Here is a 19,608-nt window from a genome sequence, read left to right as displayed (position 1 = left end):
CGGTGTGTTTGGTTTCATCATTGAAGTTGTGTTGGTGAAACGACTATGTGGAAAAATGATGAAACCTAATTAGGTTTCATCGTATTTTTTCATTTTTGTTGAATATTGTTCTCTATGAAACCAGTTTTTGAGGGTGACACACAGGTGGATTTTTTTTTTGTTGAAACTAGTTTTAGTTGAGGAGGTAATGGTAGTGGTGGTTGTGGCGGCGATGGGGGTGGTGCAGTTGACAGTGGTGGAAGGTTTCATCTTATTGTGTTACATTTTTTTTCTTCTTTGCTCCTTCTCCTTTCTTTTATGATGCATCTAATTTTGGTGAAACCAGTTTTGGTTTCATCATTTTTTCTGTTTGGTTTCATTATTTTTTTCTCATTTTGTTGAATATTGATCAATGAAACTCATTTTTTGTGGCGAGGGCGGTTGTTGGTGGTGGCCGGCGATAATGGTGGTGTTGCTCGGCGACGGTGGTGGTCGTCGATGGCGGTGGTCTGTGGTGGTGGTCGCTGCGGTGGTGGTGGTTGGAGTCGGTGGACGGTGGTAGTTGGCGGTGGCCGCGGCGGCGAAGGTGGTTGGTGGTGGTGGCGGCGGTGGTCAGTGGTGGTGTGGTTGACGGTGGCGGCGGCGAAGGTGCTTGGTGGTGGCGGCGAAGGCGGTGGTCGACGATAGACGGAGGCAGTGGGCGGTGGTGGTGGTGGTGGTCAGTGGTGGTGGCGTGGTGGTGGTGTTGCTGCTAGTGTTGTTGGTGGTGGGTTATTTGTTGGTGGTGATGATATAATAAAATTGAAAGGTGGGTTGATTTTTGTTTTTGTTGGGCTGATTTAAACTACTAAAAGGGTAATATAGAGAGATTATGTTAAATGGGATTTTTATAAACAATTTATTTTGTTGGAATTTTTGTGCATGGATAGCGACATCTTTTGGATTATAACTCACGGCCCGGGGAGATAACCAGACAACTTCATCAAGCGAAATAAATTGAAATCCGGGTCCAAAAGGATTCCAAAGTCTATGCTAGCGTATAAAATAGTTATACTATGAAGCGAAGTCAACATAAAGTGCTTTAGTTTGCCAACACGTGGCTAAGAAACTACTGAAATGATGCTTACCTAAAAATCCAATACGTGGCTACAAGGACTACCGACAGCAGAAAAGCTTCTTGCAACCAAAACCTAATTTGCTAACAGGCACACTTCTCAAGATAAAACTTCGAGATCAAGAAAATTGAAGATATTTTCTTACAAACCGATTTAGAGACGAATCAACCTGGTCTACATGGCTGATTTGGATCAAATCGTCTTCTCCGAGAGATGAATCTCCAAAAGATGAAAAAACAGGAAAAACAAATCCTTCTTCTACAGCATAGAGAACCATTACCCAAGGAACAATGAAACCTTGGCCCCTATTAAAATTGCTACTTCATTAACATTTCGGTATCATCAAATAAAAGAACTAACTCTCTAAACAGCAACCGTTAATCACCGGAGGAAAAAACCATAAATCCCCATTCTTAAAGCAGAAACTTAAATTTCGACCCAAATTTGTACATTATAACTAGGAACCAGGCAATCCAAGAGGAAGATCCAATAATAAAGACAAATTTAAATAAGAAACACACAGAAGAAGCAACACAAGAAACACATACCGGAAAAAGAAAAAGAAATCTAATCCATCATTTGCAGTTATTCCAAAATTACCTAAATGAGGAAACCCATATGATTCGGTCCCGCCCGGCAACAAGGTCCGGCATCCCAGGAGAGACTACTCGCGACTCGCCATTGATTCTGCCCCTCTTTGAACTCGATTGTTGTCATTTTCCCTAATGAGTTGTATGAAAGACTTAACCAGAGGGCCGTTCAAAGGTACATTTTCCCTTGTTTGTATCATTGTACACTCATTTGTTATCATTGTACACTCATTTGTTGACAGGAGAACTTGTAATATTCTATCAGTTCTATTTGCTATTTTTTAAGTTTGAGTTAGGATGAATCCAGTCTCATCCTTTTATTTTTTGTTGTCCATTTCATCCATACAAATTTTTACTCGTCTTTTTGAATCATATTTTAAATATATTTAGATAAACGAACCATTTTCCGTATATTAATTAACACCTTCATGTGATCGCATGAATGAGATAAAGGTCAAATCATGTGAGCATTATTGTTGGTTCGATTATGAAAGATGTTGCAGTCCTTCTCCATTTCCAAATAGAAAATCGAAAATGGTTGTATATCCTTATATTCATCCACGTAGAAAACCGGATGCATGCTTATGTATATACTTGCCACGTTAAGATATACACTATGGCGTTTCTTTCCTGCATGACTGTCCAACTCCAAACCTTGAAAGGTTATGCGGTGACCGACGCTAATAAATTCGGAAAGAGAAATCATTGCCATGTATCTGCTGACATATGTAATGTAGAGTTAGGGCTGTCGACTGATATGTACCCCTTTCACCAGCAAATTCATTTCACCAAGTTGTGTCGGTTCTGCGTTCACATTTCACAGCTAGCGAGAGTATGGTGGATTTTGATTCTGTTGTTGACCGATTAATGGCCGGCTTAAAAACCTAGCTCAATTGGGCCATGGTTTCTAATCGGGGGCGATGGAATATTGTTTATCCCGCAAATTTTTCGGGAGTATAAATATCGGAAGATGAGTATATTATTTTATTCTTGATTAATATTTTTTTTCAAGTAACGACCCTTCACCGACATTAACGACAGTTTAGGATCGTCATATACATCATGAACAAAACAATAACGATTCTAAACTGTCATACACTTAACGACTCTTTTTAGAGATTAACGCCAGTCTATAACGACATTTCTAAAACATTAACGATTGTTTAAGTCACCAAATGCGTAACCAAAACAGTAATGACCCTTCCAAAGGGTCGTCAGGGAATTGATCATTTTTATGACGACCCAAAACTGTCGTACATTTCCGCCATTAATGAATCTTCAGACAGTTTAAAATCGTCACTTAAACAGTCTAAACATTAACGACTGTTGAGGGTCGTCAATCAAAATTTTTAATATCTTGACGATTTTTCATACTATCTGGACAAAAAAAAAATTAGACTAAAAATTGCAGATAAAAAATCTGGAAAAAAAATTAAAGTCTAATTAAATAAGATTATCACTAATTAATTAAAATTATCATTAATTAATTAAATTTTAACACTAATCATTTAGTGGCATTTTAACTATTTAAAAAATATTTTTATAAAGGATGACCCAAATTAGGTTCTGATGATTTTTTTTATCCTCCAGTGTATGGTCCCCCATTAATTTCTATGGCACCCAATTAAACTAGGCTTAAAAGCCTACCTGGTAAATTTTACTTTTGTCAGCCAATAGATTATTTCATTTCCGGACCCAGAATGCGTACATTCGGTGTCTAGACTTGAACAGTTCCCTAACTATTTTGTCCTCACCCAACATTTTTCATATTGCTTTCTGATCTAACCATCTCTGACTGTTCGAAGATTTGATGACGAGCTCGAGACTTGAGAGATCCGAAAACTTCTTCTTATTGGCTACTCGTATAACCACCCTCCACAAGTTAAGGCAACAGCATAATAAGTAGACAAGATCCCCTGATCCCCGCAATCTTTCTACCAATTTAAACTGGTCATCGATTCTACACCACGCATGTGGCTGGAACTCTATATATTAGAACTATGCTGAAACCAACAAAGATCTAAACGTGGCGAACTTGCAGACACGCAACGCAATAAGGAGTTTAGAGGGATGGGCATGCTTCTTCTCGATGTCGCGTATGTAGTGATCTCCTCTGCTGCACACCCTGATCATCTACTCTACTCTCTATGCAGTAGCCAGGGTATATCTATGTATGATATATGCATTATATATCGTTTTAGTTTAGGTTCGATCGGGTTTTAAGACTTCAGAGGCAGTGACGGAGCTAAATTTTTTTTCCACCTTTAACAATATCTTGGATTGTGAAAACGTCGAAATACTTGTTAAATTCTAACATGTTTTGCGTATAAAACACTAAATATGTGAATTTGAAGAAATTCCATGACCAGATAATATAATAAACATGCTATCAAATGATTTGCCTTTTTTTGTTTTGTTTTTGAATTATGTTATTATTTTCATATTAGCATAGTTGCATATCTGATGCTTGGATTTGCTAGTGAATATATTGGAGCTTCATCAATTATGAATTACCCAGTTAATCTTCTTCTTTCTTTACGGAGAAAAGCTACCGCCAATTAAGGGAAGAATACGAAATCACATTTTTTAATCTATTTTCCGTCATTCTCCCATAAATTAGTTCATGTGTGCAGCAGAATTATCTAATTATCAATCCTATAGAGTTAAAATCACAACATCTAGTAGTCCCCACTAGACCCTTAACAGCTCCGCGCATGTTCGTAGGAGAGCCAACACGATATTCAAAAGAGATGGCCACAAGACAAACAAACCAGAAACTGGTGTAACTTGGTAATCCCCCCACGTAGAACTGCATGGATGCTTATGTAGCCTCCATGTTTGCCACGTTGAAAGATCTTTATATATTTTCAAGAATATTACCTGGATCTTTATTTATTCAGTGAACATGTTAGTAAGGTCTTTTGGTTTGCCATAATTTGGGGCAGGGCCGGTCCTGAGTTTTTTTTGCCCGGAAGTCGACAATTTTTTTTTGCCCCATTATAATATTTGTCTTTTCACACTGCAGGTGTGCTTATACTGACGAGAACTCTTCTTTCCATTTTGAGACCTAATGCTAGTTTTTTTTTAAAGTGGAGGCACTGCAGTAAACAAGAATTATGATTAGTGAATATATTATTTTTTCATTTCACATTATAATCCAAATTGAATCACCACAAACCTGGTAACGTCTAGTTTAGTTTGGATAGACAAGAATGCACTGCACGTGCTACGCACCTGCTACAGCATAGCTGAATTTATGCTAGTCGTCCATTTATTCTGTTCGATCCTGGCCATTCATTGATTACAATAACGCTAAACAAAATATCCATCAGCTGTTTCTTCTTCCCTCCCTCTGGGGCGCACTTCCACCACCTTCTTCCTTCTTTTTATTTTCCTCCCTCCTCTATTTTAATCGTTTTTCTTTCTTCTTTGCCTCCCTATGCTACACGGCTCCATTTCTTTCATTAAAATCTTAATCACCAACACCTCAATCATAGTCGCATCTATCTTAGCACCAAATAGGAAAAGGTAATTGATCACTTGATTGGGGATGGTTTGTGTTGATAAAGAGAAGATGAAGTTGAGAAATTTTTGATCAATCACAATCATAATCTTCTTGCAGTGTAAAGATGAACTTGTTTCCTTTAATAGTCTTAAACTACTGTAATGCCCTTATGTTTCTACACAAATACATACACTTGAAATATATTGACAGGGTAAATGTGTAATACTGCGAATTTATAGCTTCATTTACTATTGTGCCCTCACAGATATGTCAAGGGTGTATACATGATAAATAAAATAGGGGCAAAATAGTCCAGAATTTTTGCACCTTCACCCTGCTACAGTAATGGGTGTTGGCTTTATATAATAGTAGTAATTAATGAGATGTAGTCCAATTCAACTCCAAAATTTATAACCGAAAACTCAAATTAATCTAAAAATTGATGGCCTTAAAAGTTACCAAACATCGATGATCATTTTTTCTTTCTATGATCCAACAATAATCAAAGTAAACTACAAGAGAATTAACATACACAAGAATTCAAAAGAGGAATGAGAAATTAAAATGAGAATTATGATCCAACAATAATCATAGTAAACTACAAGAGAATTAACATATACAAGAATTCGAAAGAGGAATGAGAAATTAAAATGAGAATCAGAATAGATTTACATAACTTCTCTCCTAAATCCCAATAATAGCTCCTATTTGGTACGGATTATTTAGCTTTACTCCCGAATCTTAGTAACAACTCCTATCTAATATGGATTATTTAATGTAACGGGTAAAAAAAAATCATTTTAGCACCAAAACTGCACAATTCAATCTTACATATCAGTATATTACATAATTTAAGAATAAGCCCCTAAAAATTGATTGAATTATGATGCATGCCCAAAATGCAAAGCAACTTTTTTGTTGCCCCCTAGGCCTTGTTGCCCTAAAGTGGGGCTTTCCCTGCTTATCCTATTGGCCAGGCCCTGCTTGGGGAAGAAATTACCTGAGGAAGAGGATTTTCAGGTTGATTTCCGTATTTCTTTTTGAGTGGAGATTCTTGATTTCATAACCATTTCTTTCGCTTTTTGAAGCTAAGATTGGTTGAAAATAGAAAGAAAAAATATAGTCAATATAATGTCGTCAAAAAAGTTCCCCTGCTATGTTATGTGCTAGAACTTGCACAATATTATGTACTCCATCCGTCTTTAAAAACAGGCAGGTTTGTGTGTAAATTTACACACAAACCTGCTTATCTTTTAGAGACGGAGGGAGTACATTAGTATTTGAATAAATGTCTGACTTGGAAGTCAGTTTGGATATCACAGGTTAGTTACAACTTCCAACAATCGATTATAGATTGGTTTAGGAAGTTAGTATGTATATGTTATAAATTGCGATATCTCTGTAAGAATAAGATAGGAATGGAAATTATTAATCTTACTTGATCATCAGATCTTTTCTTCCTTATTATTCTCAAGAAGGCATGAATTCCAAAACTAAGAAGGGAAACAATGATAACAACAGGTTTGCTTTGGTCGGAGAAGTTGAAAAACATAACAATTTGGCATCAGAGCCAGGTCGATCGCAGGAAGGACATACTGAAGAGAATCGCATGGATAGATTGGGAGTAAAAATGGACACCCTGATTACCACTATGCAAACATTAGAGATGAAGATAGATAACCTGGTTACCACTATGCAGACATTGGTAGAACTAATGACTACCAATCATGCATCGTAAAATGGTAATTTTTACAATCAAAATCGCCCAAGTGTTGGAAGAGGTTACACTGGTCATGGTGATGGTGGACAATCATCTACAAGTTCACCGTCAACCAAAACGACTGTCAAGTTCAAGTTTCCAGTTTACAATAATAATGAAGACCCTACAAGTTGGTTAAGTCGCGCAACTCAGTTCTTTGATTTCTATCAAGTACCGGAGAAGGAGCGAGTTTCATGGGCGTCTTATCATTTAGATGGTAATGCTCAACTGTGGTATCAAATTCTCAAAGAAGAACACCATATATAAACTGACGAACATTCAAGGAGGGTTTACTTGCTAAGTATAGCTACACTCAGTTTCAAGATTTTTTTGTGGACTTGACAAAACTAAGCCAAATTGGCTTTGTTAGAGTATCTCAGGCACAGTTTGAAAAGTTACTCAGCAAGGCAGGGAACCTTACTCAAACCCAACAAGTTGGTTGTTTTGTCAGTGGCCTTAAGGAAAACATACGAGCAGATGTCCAAGCCGCAAAACCTACAACTCTCACAAGTGCAATAAGTTTGGCCAGATTGTATGAGTCACGCAATCAATCACAGTACCGAGGAAATTATGCAGATTATAAGAGACAAGTTATACTGGAGAGAACCATCTCAACAACTACCGTTCGTTATACGTTTCCTGAAATCAGAAAAATGACGCCTGATGACATTAAAGAACGACGAGAGAAAGGGATGTGTTTCAAATTTGATGAGTGTTTCACCCCTGGACATCGTTGCAAGAAGTTGTTTTCGATTGATGCATGCTACTTTGACGGAGATTGTAGGGACAATGATGAAGACGTTGATAAACAGGCAGTTGGGGAAGGATTCGTGTTAGAAAAAATTCCTGAAATTTCACTTCATGCCATTTATGGTGTTCGAGCTCCACAAACAATGCGTGTACAAGGAACCATTGAGCGACAACCATTAATGGTATTAATTGATTCCGGCAGCACGCACAATTTTTTAAGTTATAAAATTGCACAAAAAATTGTCTTGCAACCTCTGACGGAAGGTCAACTTCATGTTGTTACGGCTTCATGCGAAAAGTTAGAAAGTTCTAGTCTTTGCAAAGGGGTAAGCATTTCTGTTCAAGGTATTTCAATTTCTACTGATTTATACTTATTATCCTTGGAGGCTTATGATGTTGTACTTGGAGCACAATGGTTAGGGACTCTTGGTCCAATAGCCTGGGATTTCAACAAACTTGAGATGTCTTTCCAAATAAAGGACAAACAAGTGAAGTTGCAAGGTATTTCTACCCGAGACAACAAATGGAGGGATGCAACAAGGATCAGTCATGAGACCAGAAACAAAGTCAGTGGTTTGTTGATGCTAGTTGCTTCGGTCAAGGAAGAAAGGGAAGGATTCATATATACCGAACAACAATCATTCAATGGTACTGCTGTATTTCTTACTCATTTTCTTCATTGGGGTTGTTTTTTCTATTATGGAATCTGGTTATTTATTGCTTGTAAAGAAGAAAATCGGAACTTGGCGTTCTTTCATCAATTACCGGGAACTGAATCAAATCACCATTAAAGATAAATTTTCAATTCTGGAGTTGTTGGATGATTTACATGGGGATGCTTATTTTACAAAGCTTGATTTGCAATCAGGGTATCATCAAATATATATGGCATCTAATGACATTTCTAAGCAGTGGAGTTCATATTTGTTGGGTCGACAATTCTTTGTTCGTACCAGTCCTCAAAGCCTGAAATATTTGTGGGAACAATGCATCTCTACAGCAGCACAACTGAAATGACTAGTCCAGCTTATGGGCTATGATTTTATTGTCAAAGACAAAAGTGGGAATGCAAATTATTTGGCCGATGGTTTGAGTGTCATGCATATGCTATTTGGGAAATTCTTAACGCCTTCAGTGATCATGTTCCAGATTTTGTTGTTAAGGACAAGAGATTTTATTGGCAAAGGAAAAATATTGATATATGTTGGAGTTATTGGTGTTGCTGGAGATATATGTATTCTGAACGAGTTCGGAAGACGTACTCTTGATTTTGCTCTTGAGGACAAGAGCAATTTTTAGGGGCGGTGAAATGTTATGCGCTAGAACTTTCACAGTATTATGTACATTAGTATTTGAATAAATGTATGACTTGGAAGTCAGTTAGGATATCACAGGTTAGTTACAACTTCCAACAGTCGGTTATATATTGGTTTAGGAAGTTAGTATGTATATGTTATAAATTGTGATATCTCTGTAAGAATAAGACAGGAATGGAAATTATTAATCTTACTTGATCATCAGATCTTTTCTTCCTTATTATTCTCAAGAAGGCATGAATTCCAAAACTAAGAAGGGAAACAATGGTAACAACAGGTTTGCTTTGGTCGAAGAAGTTGAAGAACATAACATGCTACCTCCATTAAATCTATTTAATCGTTACTCCTCGGTCTTTTCTAGAGTAGTTTCGTTATTCTTGGACAGAACCATCTCATGGATTAGTAGTATGATTAGGTCGCAAAGCTAGGTTATACGAGAACAGACAGAAGTAGCTACTCGTGCGAAAGCAAGTACGTGCGTATTATGAATCCATTAATCAGGAAAAACCTCCAATCTGGACAACCACAAATAAAATACTCAGTTATAGAGTAATGCGTAGCAACTTTATCTCGGGCAATCTTCTTGCCTAATGCGGTGGACGGGTTGTCGGTGGACAATAGAAGATATGTTCAGTTTAAATTTGGTTTAGCAAAAACATGGGAGCTGTCCATTTGACAAAGTTGTAACAACAAATATGCTCAGCAATTAGGTGGAAGGGCATAGAAAATTAATTTCCGATCCCCAACATTTCCAAAGTTTTAATATTGATAGTGGTTTTATTATTTAAGAACCAACGACAATCTAACTTCTTATAACTAGAAACTAATAACAAAGCTTAACATATACAACCCTGCATAATCATGCTCAGTACATCAAATATGCACTCAATTTATACCTTGGTTGCACCTTCCTAGATCACTCACAATAAATCCGACATATAAGATAACACCTTAAAGATCAGAAACTGCGTAGAAAAAAAATACTTACATAGCCTACAGAGGGTACAATACTATAAATATTATCCACGTATTAATACATTGGTCAGAAATTGCATATGAAACAATACTCTTCAATTTTTTACTTTTGCGATTTAACGAGAACAAATATATTCAATATTTCCTCAAAATTCTGATATTTATTTGCATTCATATTCAGCAGCATTATGTTGTTCATTAAATGTATGTGTAGCAGTAAAACACTACACTAAAACTGTAGTAGTGGATGTCAACAGAAAACTCGGATTTTTTAGCAGTGCAGCGTATATACACTGTGATTTTGTCTTTAGTGCAGCATATATACACTGTGACTTTTTAGCAGTACATCATATATACACCGACTTTTCAACGCTGCAGCGTTATACACTGTGACCATTGAATATAAGCTAACCAGGTTAAGAATAGAGGCAGCATTGGTATTACCATAAGCACAAGGTTAAACTTTAGTATTCCATAAGATTACTCTTTCATAAAATGACTACCCCTGCTAATCAAATTTTTAAAAATTGTAACTCTAAACGAACCTGTGTAAGACGGCTTCGCCAAATAAGAATTTAGTACACATTGATCTAATGCTACTGCATTTTCAGATCCATGTAAAAGGCATCTGTGCAGGAGCTACTGGGATTATCTCTCCATACCTACAAAGAAAGAAAACAAGCAACATCAGAAACATATTCAACCTCAGAAAGCATACATACAATAAAGAATAAAGTTAAATTCATATTACAGCTATGAAATTCATTTCTTAGCTCTCATTAATGGACCTGGATTCCAGCAAAATTAACATGCATTTTAGGTACCATTTACTCAATCAAGCAGTATCATTTTAAATATCATAATGTGGAAGACAACAAAATAGTCAAGTAGTAGATACTATAGGAACAAATGGACATTGATTTTTCAGGAGTGCGTCATTTATGTACTATGAAAAATTCGTATTCCCAGATTCATAGAATGCCAGCAAATCTACAATATTTCATAGTAACATTATTGGTATGTTTATACAACACAACCTACAATATTTCATAGTAACAACAGTAAATACATATTGGCTAAACTCATACTTTCATTAGATTTTTAACATCATAACAGGGATTGCATTCGAAAAGACAACTAATTCCATCTAAAACCTTTGCATAATGTTAAGATAACAATTCTTCCTTTCACAACTGTGTCAGTACATATTGGCTACACTCATATTTCAGTGGATTTTAAGTATCATAACATGGATGACATTTGAAAAGATAACTAATTCCATCTAACACCTATGCATAATGCGGCACAAACACAAATCAGGCCAATGTAAATTTCATTTTGGCAAATGATGCACTTGTCTTCATAGCAAAGTGGTGAGCATGTAGTAAATTATGGTGTACTGTAATTTACACAATAAGAGAGAATAGACTTACAGATTTTGTAGACGTTTGCTTTAAATTTCTTATTTGTTCATCAACTGCTTGCAAAGTCTAGTAGCACCACCACCTTTGAGTACAAAATGAACAACACCATTAATGAAACTGAATAGAAATTAAAATTCTAAGTGATATCGTCGCGAAGATCTCAAAGATCTTATTTAACAAAACCAAAAATTACCAAAAATCAAAAAATAAACTCAGGATAATCCATTCTGAAAGAAGAAATAGAAATTTCAAAGACGTACCTCAAATTGTGCAAAACTAATTGATAAAACAACATATCAGTGGTGTTTCATCAATCTGAAATCCATTGATTAAAATTTTATACAAAAGTTAGGTTTAAACCAAACTCAGTAAAACTAAGATTGAAAAATGTAAATTATGAAAAATACGAAGAATCAATAATTGGAATAACAAAAAAAAATACCAAATCATATATTTGAACATAAATCAGAAATTTAATCAGAATCACTAAAATCTCTTCGTCGCCAGAGCTCAGGACATCAAAACACGATTGAGATAATGAACACGATCTGGTTTCGCGGTTGTAATATATCTAGGGTATTCTGGGTATTTTTGTATCCAATCACACAAGTGTCAGGACCATGGATTAAGATTTGAGGTCCAAAATTTAAACTCTCTTCTAAAATGGACTATCAGTTAACTCATCTTAATGGATGGATCTGACATTATATAGGCCCGTAAGAATGGTACCTACTGGTAATTCTTACTTCAAAATATTTTGAAGAATCACAAGAGAATAGATATAATACTAGCATTGTGTGTATAATTGGGAGGTGTAAACATTCATCAATGGTTGGAATCAAAAAATAAAACAAAATGACATGCGTTATTTGCGGAGTCTGCATCCTTTGCCCATTAATGATCTAGTGATATGTTGCAAATAAGGCTTGTTAGCTAAAAGAATTAGCAATTTTTTTTGCAGTAGAAAAATAAAATAAAGTTCAAAGTATGATAAGCAAATCTATTAGAGCAAATTTTTGAAAAATAAAATAAAGTTCAAAGTATACACCATTTTTCCCTGATAGGTCTGTAAGGTTGACATAACACACCCTTTTCTATCATTGATAAAGAAAAAATTGTGCCATACAAGGTGAAGTTGGTGGAGAATATCATAATTGTATCAAAAAAATAAAACATGCGTTCGATAATCATGTCTTCTCGAGAATAATACACCAATTAGATTTGTCATAAAAACGATCACGTATGACTGCATTGTTTACACCACAAGTTATCCTGCAAGACGACGAGGAAACACTGATAAATAAGCACATGTACCACGCATCCAATTTCCAAGTACAAGGAGAAAAAGATAGGAAATAAGGGTGATTAGAAACAGAATGGTTGCCATTATCGAAAGAAAAAATGTTCTAGATGTGATGAATAAGCTATAATACCATGGATCAGAATCAGGTGCCTCAATATCAATTTATGAGTGATTCACATATGTGCCTTAACTATAACAGACAAAATTCTAAATCTGTTGTGACACAGTGAACTAGAAATGGGAAAAATAAGGAAACATGTCTAAAATGTACAGTAAACATCATTACAGGAAAAAAAAAAGAGTAGAAGTAGAAGGCAAAAGCATAGTAATAGTTGATATCAGATAGAGAGGGAAACTGAAACTAGAAATTTTGATGGTGTCCTTACCTTTCAAGCTCTCCTTCTTTAAAGACATGGTAGTATCGGTTGTACACCACAGTGCCCTTCTTCTCATCTCTTTTCGCTAGTCCACTTGCAAGAGCGCCAACAGATGCACCGCTGATTTCAGCACGGTGATATGGCAAATGCCATGGAACAAAATACTCCTGTTGGCTGTCAATGTCATTTTCATTTCCAGATGTTAAGGAACTTCCTTCCTCATCTATAGCTACATGTTCATGTTCTCTCTTCTCCTCTGAATCATATTTTATCCATTTTCCACCATGCTCATCGGTTTCTGAAATTCTTCCAAGTGCAAAAGGTGAAGGACTATTACGTACACGAGGGCTAGCTGGTCCCACCCACTCACTAGAGTACTTGTCAGCAAGAGGAGTCCATTTGGTAAGCAAAGTCCTATCTTCTTGCTCGACTGCCCAAACTGTTATAAGGGCCAACCCACCTTTCCTGACAACTCGGAGTAATTCTTCAATAGCTTTTATCCTTCTACTTTCAGTGCTTAGGTGATGTAGGACCGCAATAGAAATCGCTGCATCATCGAAATCAGTCCTATACGGCATATTTACAGCATCTGCAACCAGTACTTCATTTCCCTTATCCAAACATATGTTGATTAGAGGAGGACTAATGTCGCAACCAATGTAAAAACACTCCGGATTCAATCCTAAGTACTTCATGTTTCCACATCCCGCATCCAAAACAAGAGAACCACGTGGCAATGCATTAAAAAACGTTGACACTTTCGGCCACTTGGAAAACCTAGTGGAGCAATCACTTCATAAATACGATGAACATACTTCTTTTCAATGTCAGGTGTACATTGAACATTTGTGGATGAAGATTTTTTCAGATCTCCATTACCTAAAGATAATGGCTGAAGATTTAATTCTCCATCAGATACAGGAGGAGACCAAGAGCTCAAAAGAATCAGTTACACATAAACCAGTCATTGTCTTCAACACTCTCACACCAAGTCGGGCAGATACAAAAGTTACCTATAATCTCCCCAAGCATTGCCATGTTCTCCCAAAACTGAAAAATCCCACTTGTACAATACTCAAGGCTACAACACAAAAAACAAGAAAAAAAACTCAACCTTTGAACGAAGAACTGATTTAATCACTAAGAGTTTCACTATTAAATCTACATGAAACACTTTACACAAACAAAGCGAAGTTAAACTATCCTTGAGTGATATAAGTTCAATTTCAGAGGGGGGTTTCTTATTGGACGACCAAAGGGAGTCCCTAAGAGCAACTGCAGTGGACGACTAAGAGCAAATTTCTAGTCGAGTGGGCTGGCATAGTGGGACGAACCATCGATCAAAATTTGATCAAAGAGTAAAATCCAGACCAAATTTGGTCGGCGATCAAGACCAAACCCAAATATAGTCGAGCGGTCGTATAGTTCACGCCCCACCACCAGGCGGTTATATAATCTACGTCCCACACCAGGCGTACGTAAAGTCCCCGCACCACACCAGGCATACGTAAAGTCTACGCTGCACATGGGGCGTACGTAAAGTCTACGCCCCATTTTTTATTTGTTTTTTAATTTTGTATGGGGCGGGCATTATACCCCGCCCCATTCTTTATTTTGGGGCGGGCTTTATACCTCCGCCCCACTTCTTTCTTTTTTTTTTCTTTTCTTTTTAAGAATCTCCCCAATCAGGCGGACGTATATCCCATGCCTCACACCAGGCGAATATATAGTGTACGCTCGATCAAATTTAGTCTTCCACCCGTAACGTCACACACCAGACTAAACTCAAATTTGATCGTTTGTTTTGGTCTTTGATCTTTGGTTATGATCGTACCACTGTGGACGCTCTAAGTGATGAAAAACCCAGTGGCAGAAAAATTCAAATTGAAATGTATAATTTACCAATTTCACAAAATTAAGATTAAATTTGAGGTAATCAATCAAATTGATTAAACACAATTAAACAAACAAATTCACTGTTGGATGTTTTTCCAAAAAGACATTAGATTGATCGGAATCATTTAGTTTCAGTATCCTTTTCATAGAACAGAAGAAAAAAAATGTCGAAATTGAATAACCCAGTATCATGGATAGAAATATCAAATAGATTTGTGACAAACTGACTGGGTCTGACTCGGTAACCGATTCACCCAATAAATTCTTCTTTCACAACCCAGCCCCAACTTGTTAGACCGAAAATCATCAAAATTTATCCAATTAGTAACATGAAAAACAAAAATTATGAAACTTCCCAGATGATCTAGTGATATGTTACAACTATGGAGTCTAGAACTAATCACATTTTTATAACGCCTATTTATGCATCCAGTGAGGTGTAGCTAGGCGAGATCGTATAAGCTGCCAAAGTTTTTATGAATTTCCATGTAGTTTCCCTCATGATGAGTGTTCATTTCAGGAGATTAAGATGGAAGAACCTTTGGTAACAGAATGGACTGATGAGACGCACGGATTATATCTCAGTTCCATGGAAGCTTCATTTGTCAAAGGGAAACTTGGGAAAATGCCCCAATATGAGCTGCAATGTTGTGAATCTGCCCCAACGTTAAATAAAATTGGAAAAATGCCCCACTGTTAAAAATTCTGGTTAAGTGTACATGTGTGAGTTCCCATGTGTAGTAAAAAGACAGAAATACCCTCCTCCACTAAGATCATTCCACGTATGTAACTCATCTGACGGACAGGGATGCTTACAACTTGCACGTGATGGGCACGTGCCATTCTCGTAATTCCCAAGAGAGAATTGACTTTCAGAAATATGACTTTTGTGTCCTTCCGTCAAGATTTCTCCACGTGTACTTTTGTCTTTGCATCCAACCGTGAATTCTTAGCCATAATTACTTAAAGTTGTACAGGTTAATGTTCACAGTTGGGTTCAATTTTCTCTGTTCGTTTACTTGGAAGATCAAATTAATTAACAATACAAATGAATGTGATCAATTCGTTGTTTATTTCAGTCATAACCATTACAAATACATATATTCCACTTCTTTGATTGTAACAAAAAAAGAACCCAACACTACAGCAAATTTTATAACTGGGGGATAACTCAAAGCCTAATCTCTTGAGTGGGTATTTCAGTGCTGGTGATGGTCAAGCTTGTTCCTTGGTGGTGCACTAATATGTGGGTACTGGGGGTTTTTTGCCTTCTGCAATGTCTTTGTCCTGTGAATGTGACTGATGTACGGATCTTCTTAGCCGCCTTCTTAATGGTAGATATTCCAGCTTTGACTGCCTGGCAAGCTTTCGAAGCCTGTACCTGGGAGTCGGCCTTCTTTGATGTAGCAACTGCATGACAAGCAAATGATATCAAACAAAAGAACTATACAACTCATAATCATACCATAGCAGCGAGAACCTGCTTCTTACAAATGAACAAAACTGGACATCCAAAATCAAAAACCAGTGGATATAGAACAACCAAATCTATCTCATAACCAAACAAACTAGAGTAAGTATACAGAACTTAATAGTTAACATTTGGAAAATCTAATTATTTATCCAAACAATGTGCATACAAATGCTTCCAACTGCTGATCCAAGTTTGATGCATCAAGAAAGTATCCCTCGCAGCCAAAACCTCTAATCTCTTGATGCATGTGGTTTTACCAAGAAAAATATGGAACAAACATTAGGCAATTGTACTGGAAAAATAATTTGAAATTGCACATCATTTTATTTTTGGGGCATCAATCTAGTAATTTTTATTTTCTTCCAAAGAACTCAATTGATGTTATCTGATTGTGTAGCGCTTGCATATTTACACAGTTTGATGGGTTTTTTTGGCGCAGTGTAAAATTAGAAATCCGATCCATACCCAAGGTTAAAAATCTGGATGCAACCCTAGCCCTGAATCAGTAAGCTAATGAGAGACAGATGAGCTGCAAGATATGGTCAAAAAAAAAAAAACCTTTTGTGTCGGAAATTAATCACAAGAGAAGACCTTTTAAATATCCTCAGTCATGATTTCAATATCCTATAAGCCAGCTTTACCCATCAGCACAAAGGCAAGGAACCGTAGCTGTGAATGTCTAGGTGCACTTTAATATCATAGACGGGCGAGTATGACAATATATAGTAGTGTGTACCTAAACAATGTCGTTAAATATTAGCTACATGGAAGTAGAATTTCCACCATAGCTCTACCAAAATAAAATTTAGTTTTAACAGAACCACCACCAAAGTAAATTCAGTTTTAACAGAACCACCACCAACTGGTACATCACCAACAACTATACAAATTTTAAATTCAACAAAACCATCTTCATCTGGTTCCCCTTGGTTCCTTATTCTACTTATTAAAGAGTTGAATAAACCTACCACCACTAGTACCAGCAGCAAAATCAACAAAATACATAGGTTTATATTTCCCATTCCCACCCATCACAGCAACTACAATATCCCTATCCATATTAGCCCTGATATACAGACATGCCAAAATCCTCAATTTCTTTACCAATTTCAGAAATAAGTTATGTCTGATTATAAACATGTCAGCTAAACATGTCAACTAACCCCCAATTTACAAACAATTATAAACATGTTAAAACCCCCAATTATAAACATGTTATAACTTCTTCCAAAGGCAAATTAACACAACACATCATGCAATTCAAGCAAAATATAGGATTGGGTTATATTAACTTACTTGTCTCGACGATTAAATCAACCTCAATCGTCTTCTTCTTCAACTTTCCTCGTCTGCAACTACTTTTTAACCATTTTTTCGAGCTTCTAATCACTGCAACAATAAAGTAATCGAATCTTAACCATGAAGAGGTAATATTAATGTTATGATCGATCTGAAATCGACACCTTACCTAATCCTCTCTTCCCAGTTCTTCCCTTCTTTCTCTTCTCTCGTCTGTTTTCTTTTCTCTTCAGATCCAGAATTTAAAATGAAGAATATGCTCGAGCAAACGGTGATTTTAGGGCATAATGCCATAAGGTGTGGGTACGTGCTACTCACGTGCTTCTCGACTTCCTCTTAGTCCGTCGGATTATCTACATAATGTACGTGGAAGGATCTTAGCGGAGGTGGGTATTGGTGTCTTTTTCTCGCACGTGAGAATTCACATATGTGGAGATAACTGCTATTTCTAACCGTGGGACATTTTTCCAACAGTTATTAACGTTGGGGCAGATCCCCAAGATTGCAGTCCATATTGGGGCATTTATTCAATTTCCTTTTGTCAAATAGTTATAAATCTTGATTCGCGTTTGTTGAGGGGTAAAATGTAGGAAGAAGGAACTAGCCCTAATCACAGAAAGTACTCCCAAGGAGAGAATAGGTTTATGGAAGTAATGGGGAATTAATGATGATCCCAAGAAGTGTACCTTCTTTCCCTTTTATAATATCTCTCTTATGGATAAACAACCATAATATTAACAAATTACTAAACTATCATTTCCCTCTCCTTAAGTTAATATCAAACCCTAAAGGGCTTCCTCTTTAGGCCAAAGCCCAACTTCCTTAGTATGTTCTTATGTGGACTAGGACTTCCCATCTTAATGGGTTAGGCCTAGTCCCCAAGTCCCTTTTATTCCTAAAAGAGGGAACCTTTGTAGGTTAAGGGGAGGCTATTTATATGATTAATCATTTTCATGTATCAACATTAATCCCCTGACTGTTTGACTGGTCAAAGACCATGTCAACAGTCACACGTGTGTGTTACGATGGCGAAGGGAAGTTATTGGGCGGCTTAAATTCATGACTCTTGGGAGACGTCGGTTACTGATCTATTCAGTAACTGCTCCTCCTTTTACCTTCCTATAAATAGAGGAGACCTCGCCTCAGAATCTTCATCTTTTACCATCTCTCTTTCTCTCTCTTGTTCCTTCCTTTCATCATGTCCGACGGATCACCCGCCCGTGACTCTCATCCTAGGCTTGAGTCATACACATTAGAAGAATTTGTACACAATCCTAGTCTCAAAGATAAAATCCGACCTCCCGCTGGGGATGATGGCGCTACTCTTTTCCCCGTCGACGATGTTTGGGTCACGCGCATGCTTAATCTTCATTTGTTTCCTCCGTCCGGGTCTGTGGAATGGCCTATTCGTCCTCAGGACGACTCACCCATTGTGCCTTCTTTCGAAGACTCCCCTCGTTTGGCAGTCCATAGGGGAGACTACACCTTTCCTACGATCGACCATCGTTCGTCCGCTGAATCGCATGACTTCTGGGAGCCATGGATTGACTACATCCGCTCAAATCCAGATAACGCGGCTACCATTCGTTCTCTGGGTATAGAAGCGGCTTTCGAGTCTTCCAAGTTTAGGGATGTCCGGAAGGATTATGACAGCATAAATCGGTTGTGCGCGCGTTGGGGAATCGATCCTCATACATTTTTGTTTTCCTGGGGTGAAGCAACCCCGGTCTTAGAGGATGTAGTGGCACTTACTGGTTTTCCTGTTCATGGTTCTGTAGTCTATGACAGCTGTTGTCTTTATAAATCTCTGGATGACGAGGACAAGAAGCTTCAGGACCGCTTACTC

General features: G+C 37.0%; 1 protein-coding gene, 1 long non-coding RNA gene and 1 pseudogene across 2 annotated transcripts; all 3 read right to left on the bottom strand.

Moving 5' to 3' along the window:
* Positions 1-1,059: 1,059 nt before the first annotated feature.
* On the bottom strand, positions 1,060-1,985 carry LOC113331807. The gene is made up of 2 exons (XR_003351198.1): positions 1,695-1,985; positions 1,060-1,399 (listed from the first exon to the last, which is right to left on the bottom strand). It is a non-coding gene; the product is annotated as an uncharacterized LOC113331807 (long non-coding RNA).
* Positions 1,986-12,553: 10,568 nt separating this feature from the next.
* LOC113331904 lies at positions 12,554-14,131 on the bottom strand (annotated as a pseudogene).
* Positions 14,132-16,025: 1,894 nt separating this feature from the next.
* LOC113331903 lies at positions 16,026-18,927 on the bottom strand. Its single transcript, XM_026578546.1, has 4 exons — positions 18,878-18,927; positions 17,932-17,987; positions 17,760-17,852; positions 16,026-16,399 (listed from the first exon to the last, which is right to left on the bottom strand). Exons 1-4 carry the CDS (start codon positions 18,925-18,927, stop codon positions 16,161-16,163), a joined length of 438 nt encoding a protein of 145 aa, XP_026434331.1. The 3' UTR covers positions 16,026-16,160.
* Positions 18,928-19,608: the final 681 nt, after the last annotated feature.

Source organism: Papaver somniferum, unplaced genomic scaffold (assembly GCF_003573695.1).
Source record: "Papaver somniferum cultivar HN1 unplaced genomic scaffold, ASM357369v1 unplaced-scaffold_128, whole genome shotgun sequence".
Lineage (NCBI taxonomy): Eukaryota > Viridiplantae > Streptophyta > Magnoliopsida > Ranunculales > Papaveraceae > Papaver > Papaver somniferum.
The sequence above is the reverse complement of the archived record's forward strand: the minus strand, read 5'-3'. Positions and strand labels throughout refer to the sequence as shown.

Excerpts from the sequence above, each read along its gene's own strand:
- LOC113331903 (XM_026578546.1), bottom strand. The coding sequence starts at position 18,927 with ATGGTAAAAGATGAAGATTCTGAGGCGAGGTCTCCTCTATTTATAGGA. Across the intron at positions 17,853-17,931 it reads AACTGGGAAGAGAGGATTAG|TGATTAGAAGCTCGAAAAAA; the intron begins GTAAGGTGTCGA and ends TTATTGTTGCAG. Across the intron at positions 16,400-17,759 it reads TGATTTAATCGTCGAGACAA|TTGCTACATCAAAGAAGGCC; the intron begins GTAAGTTAATAT and ends CTTGTCATGCAG.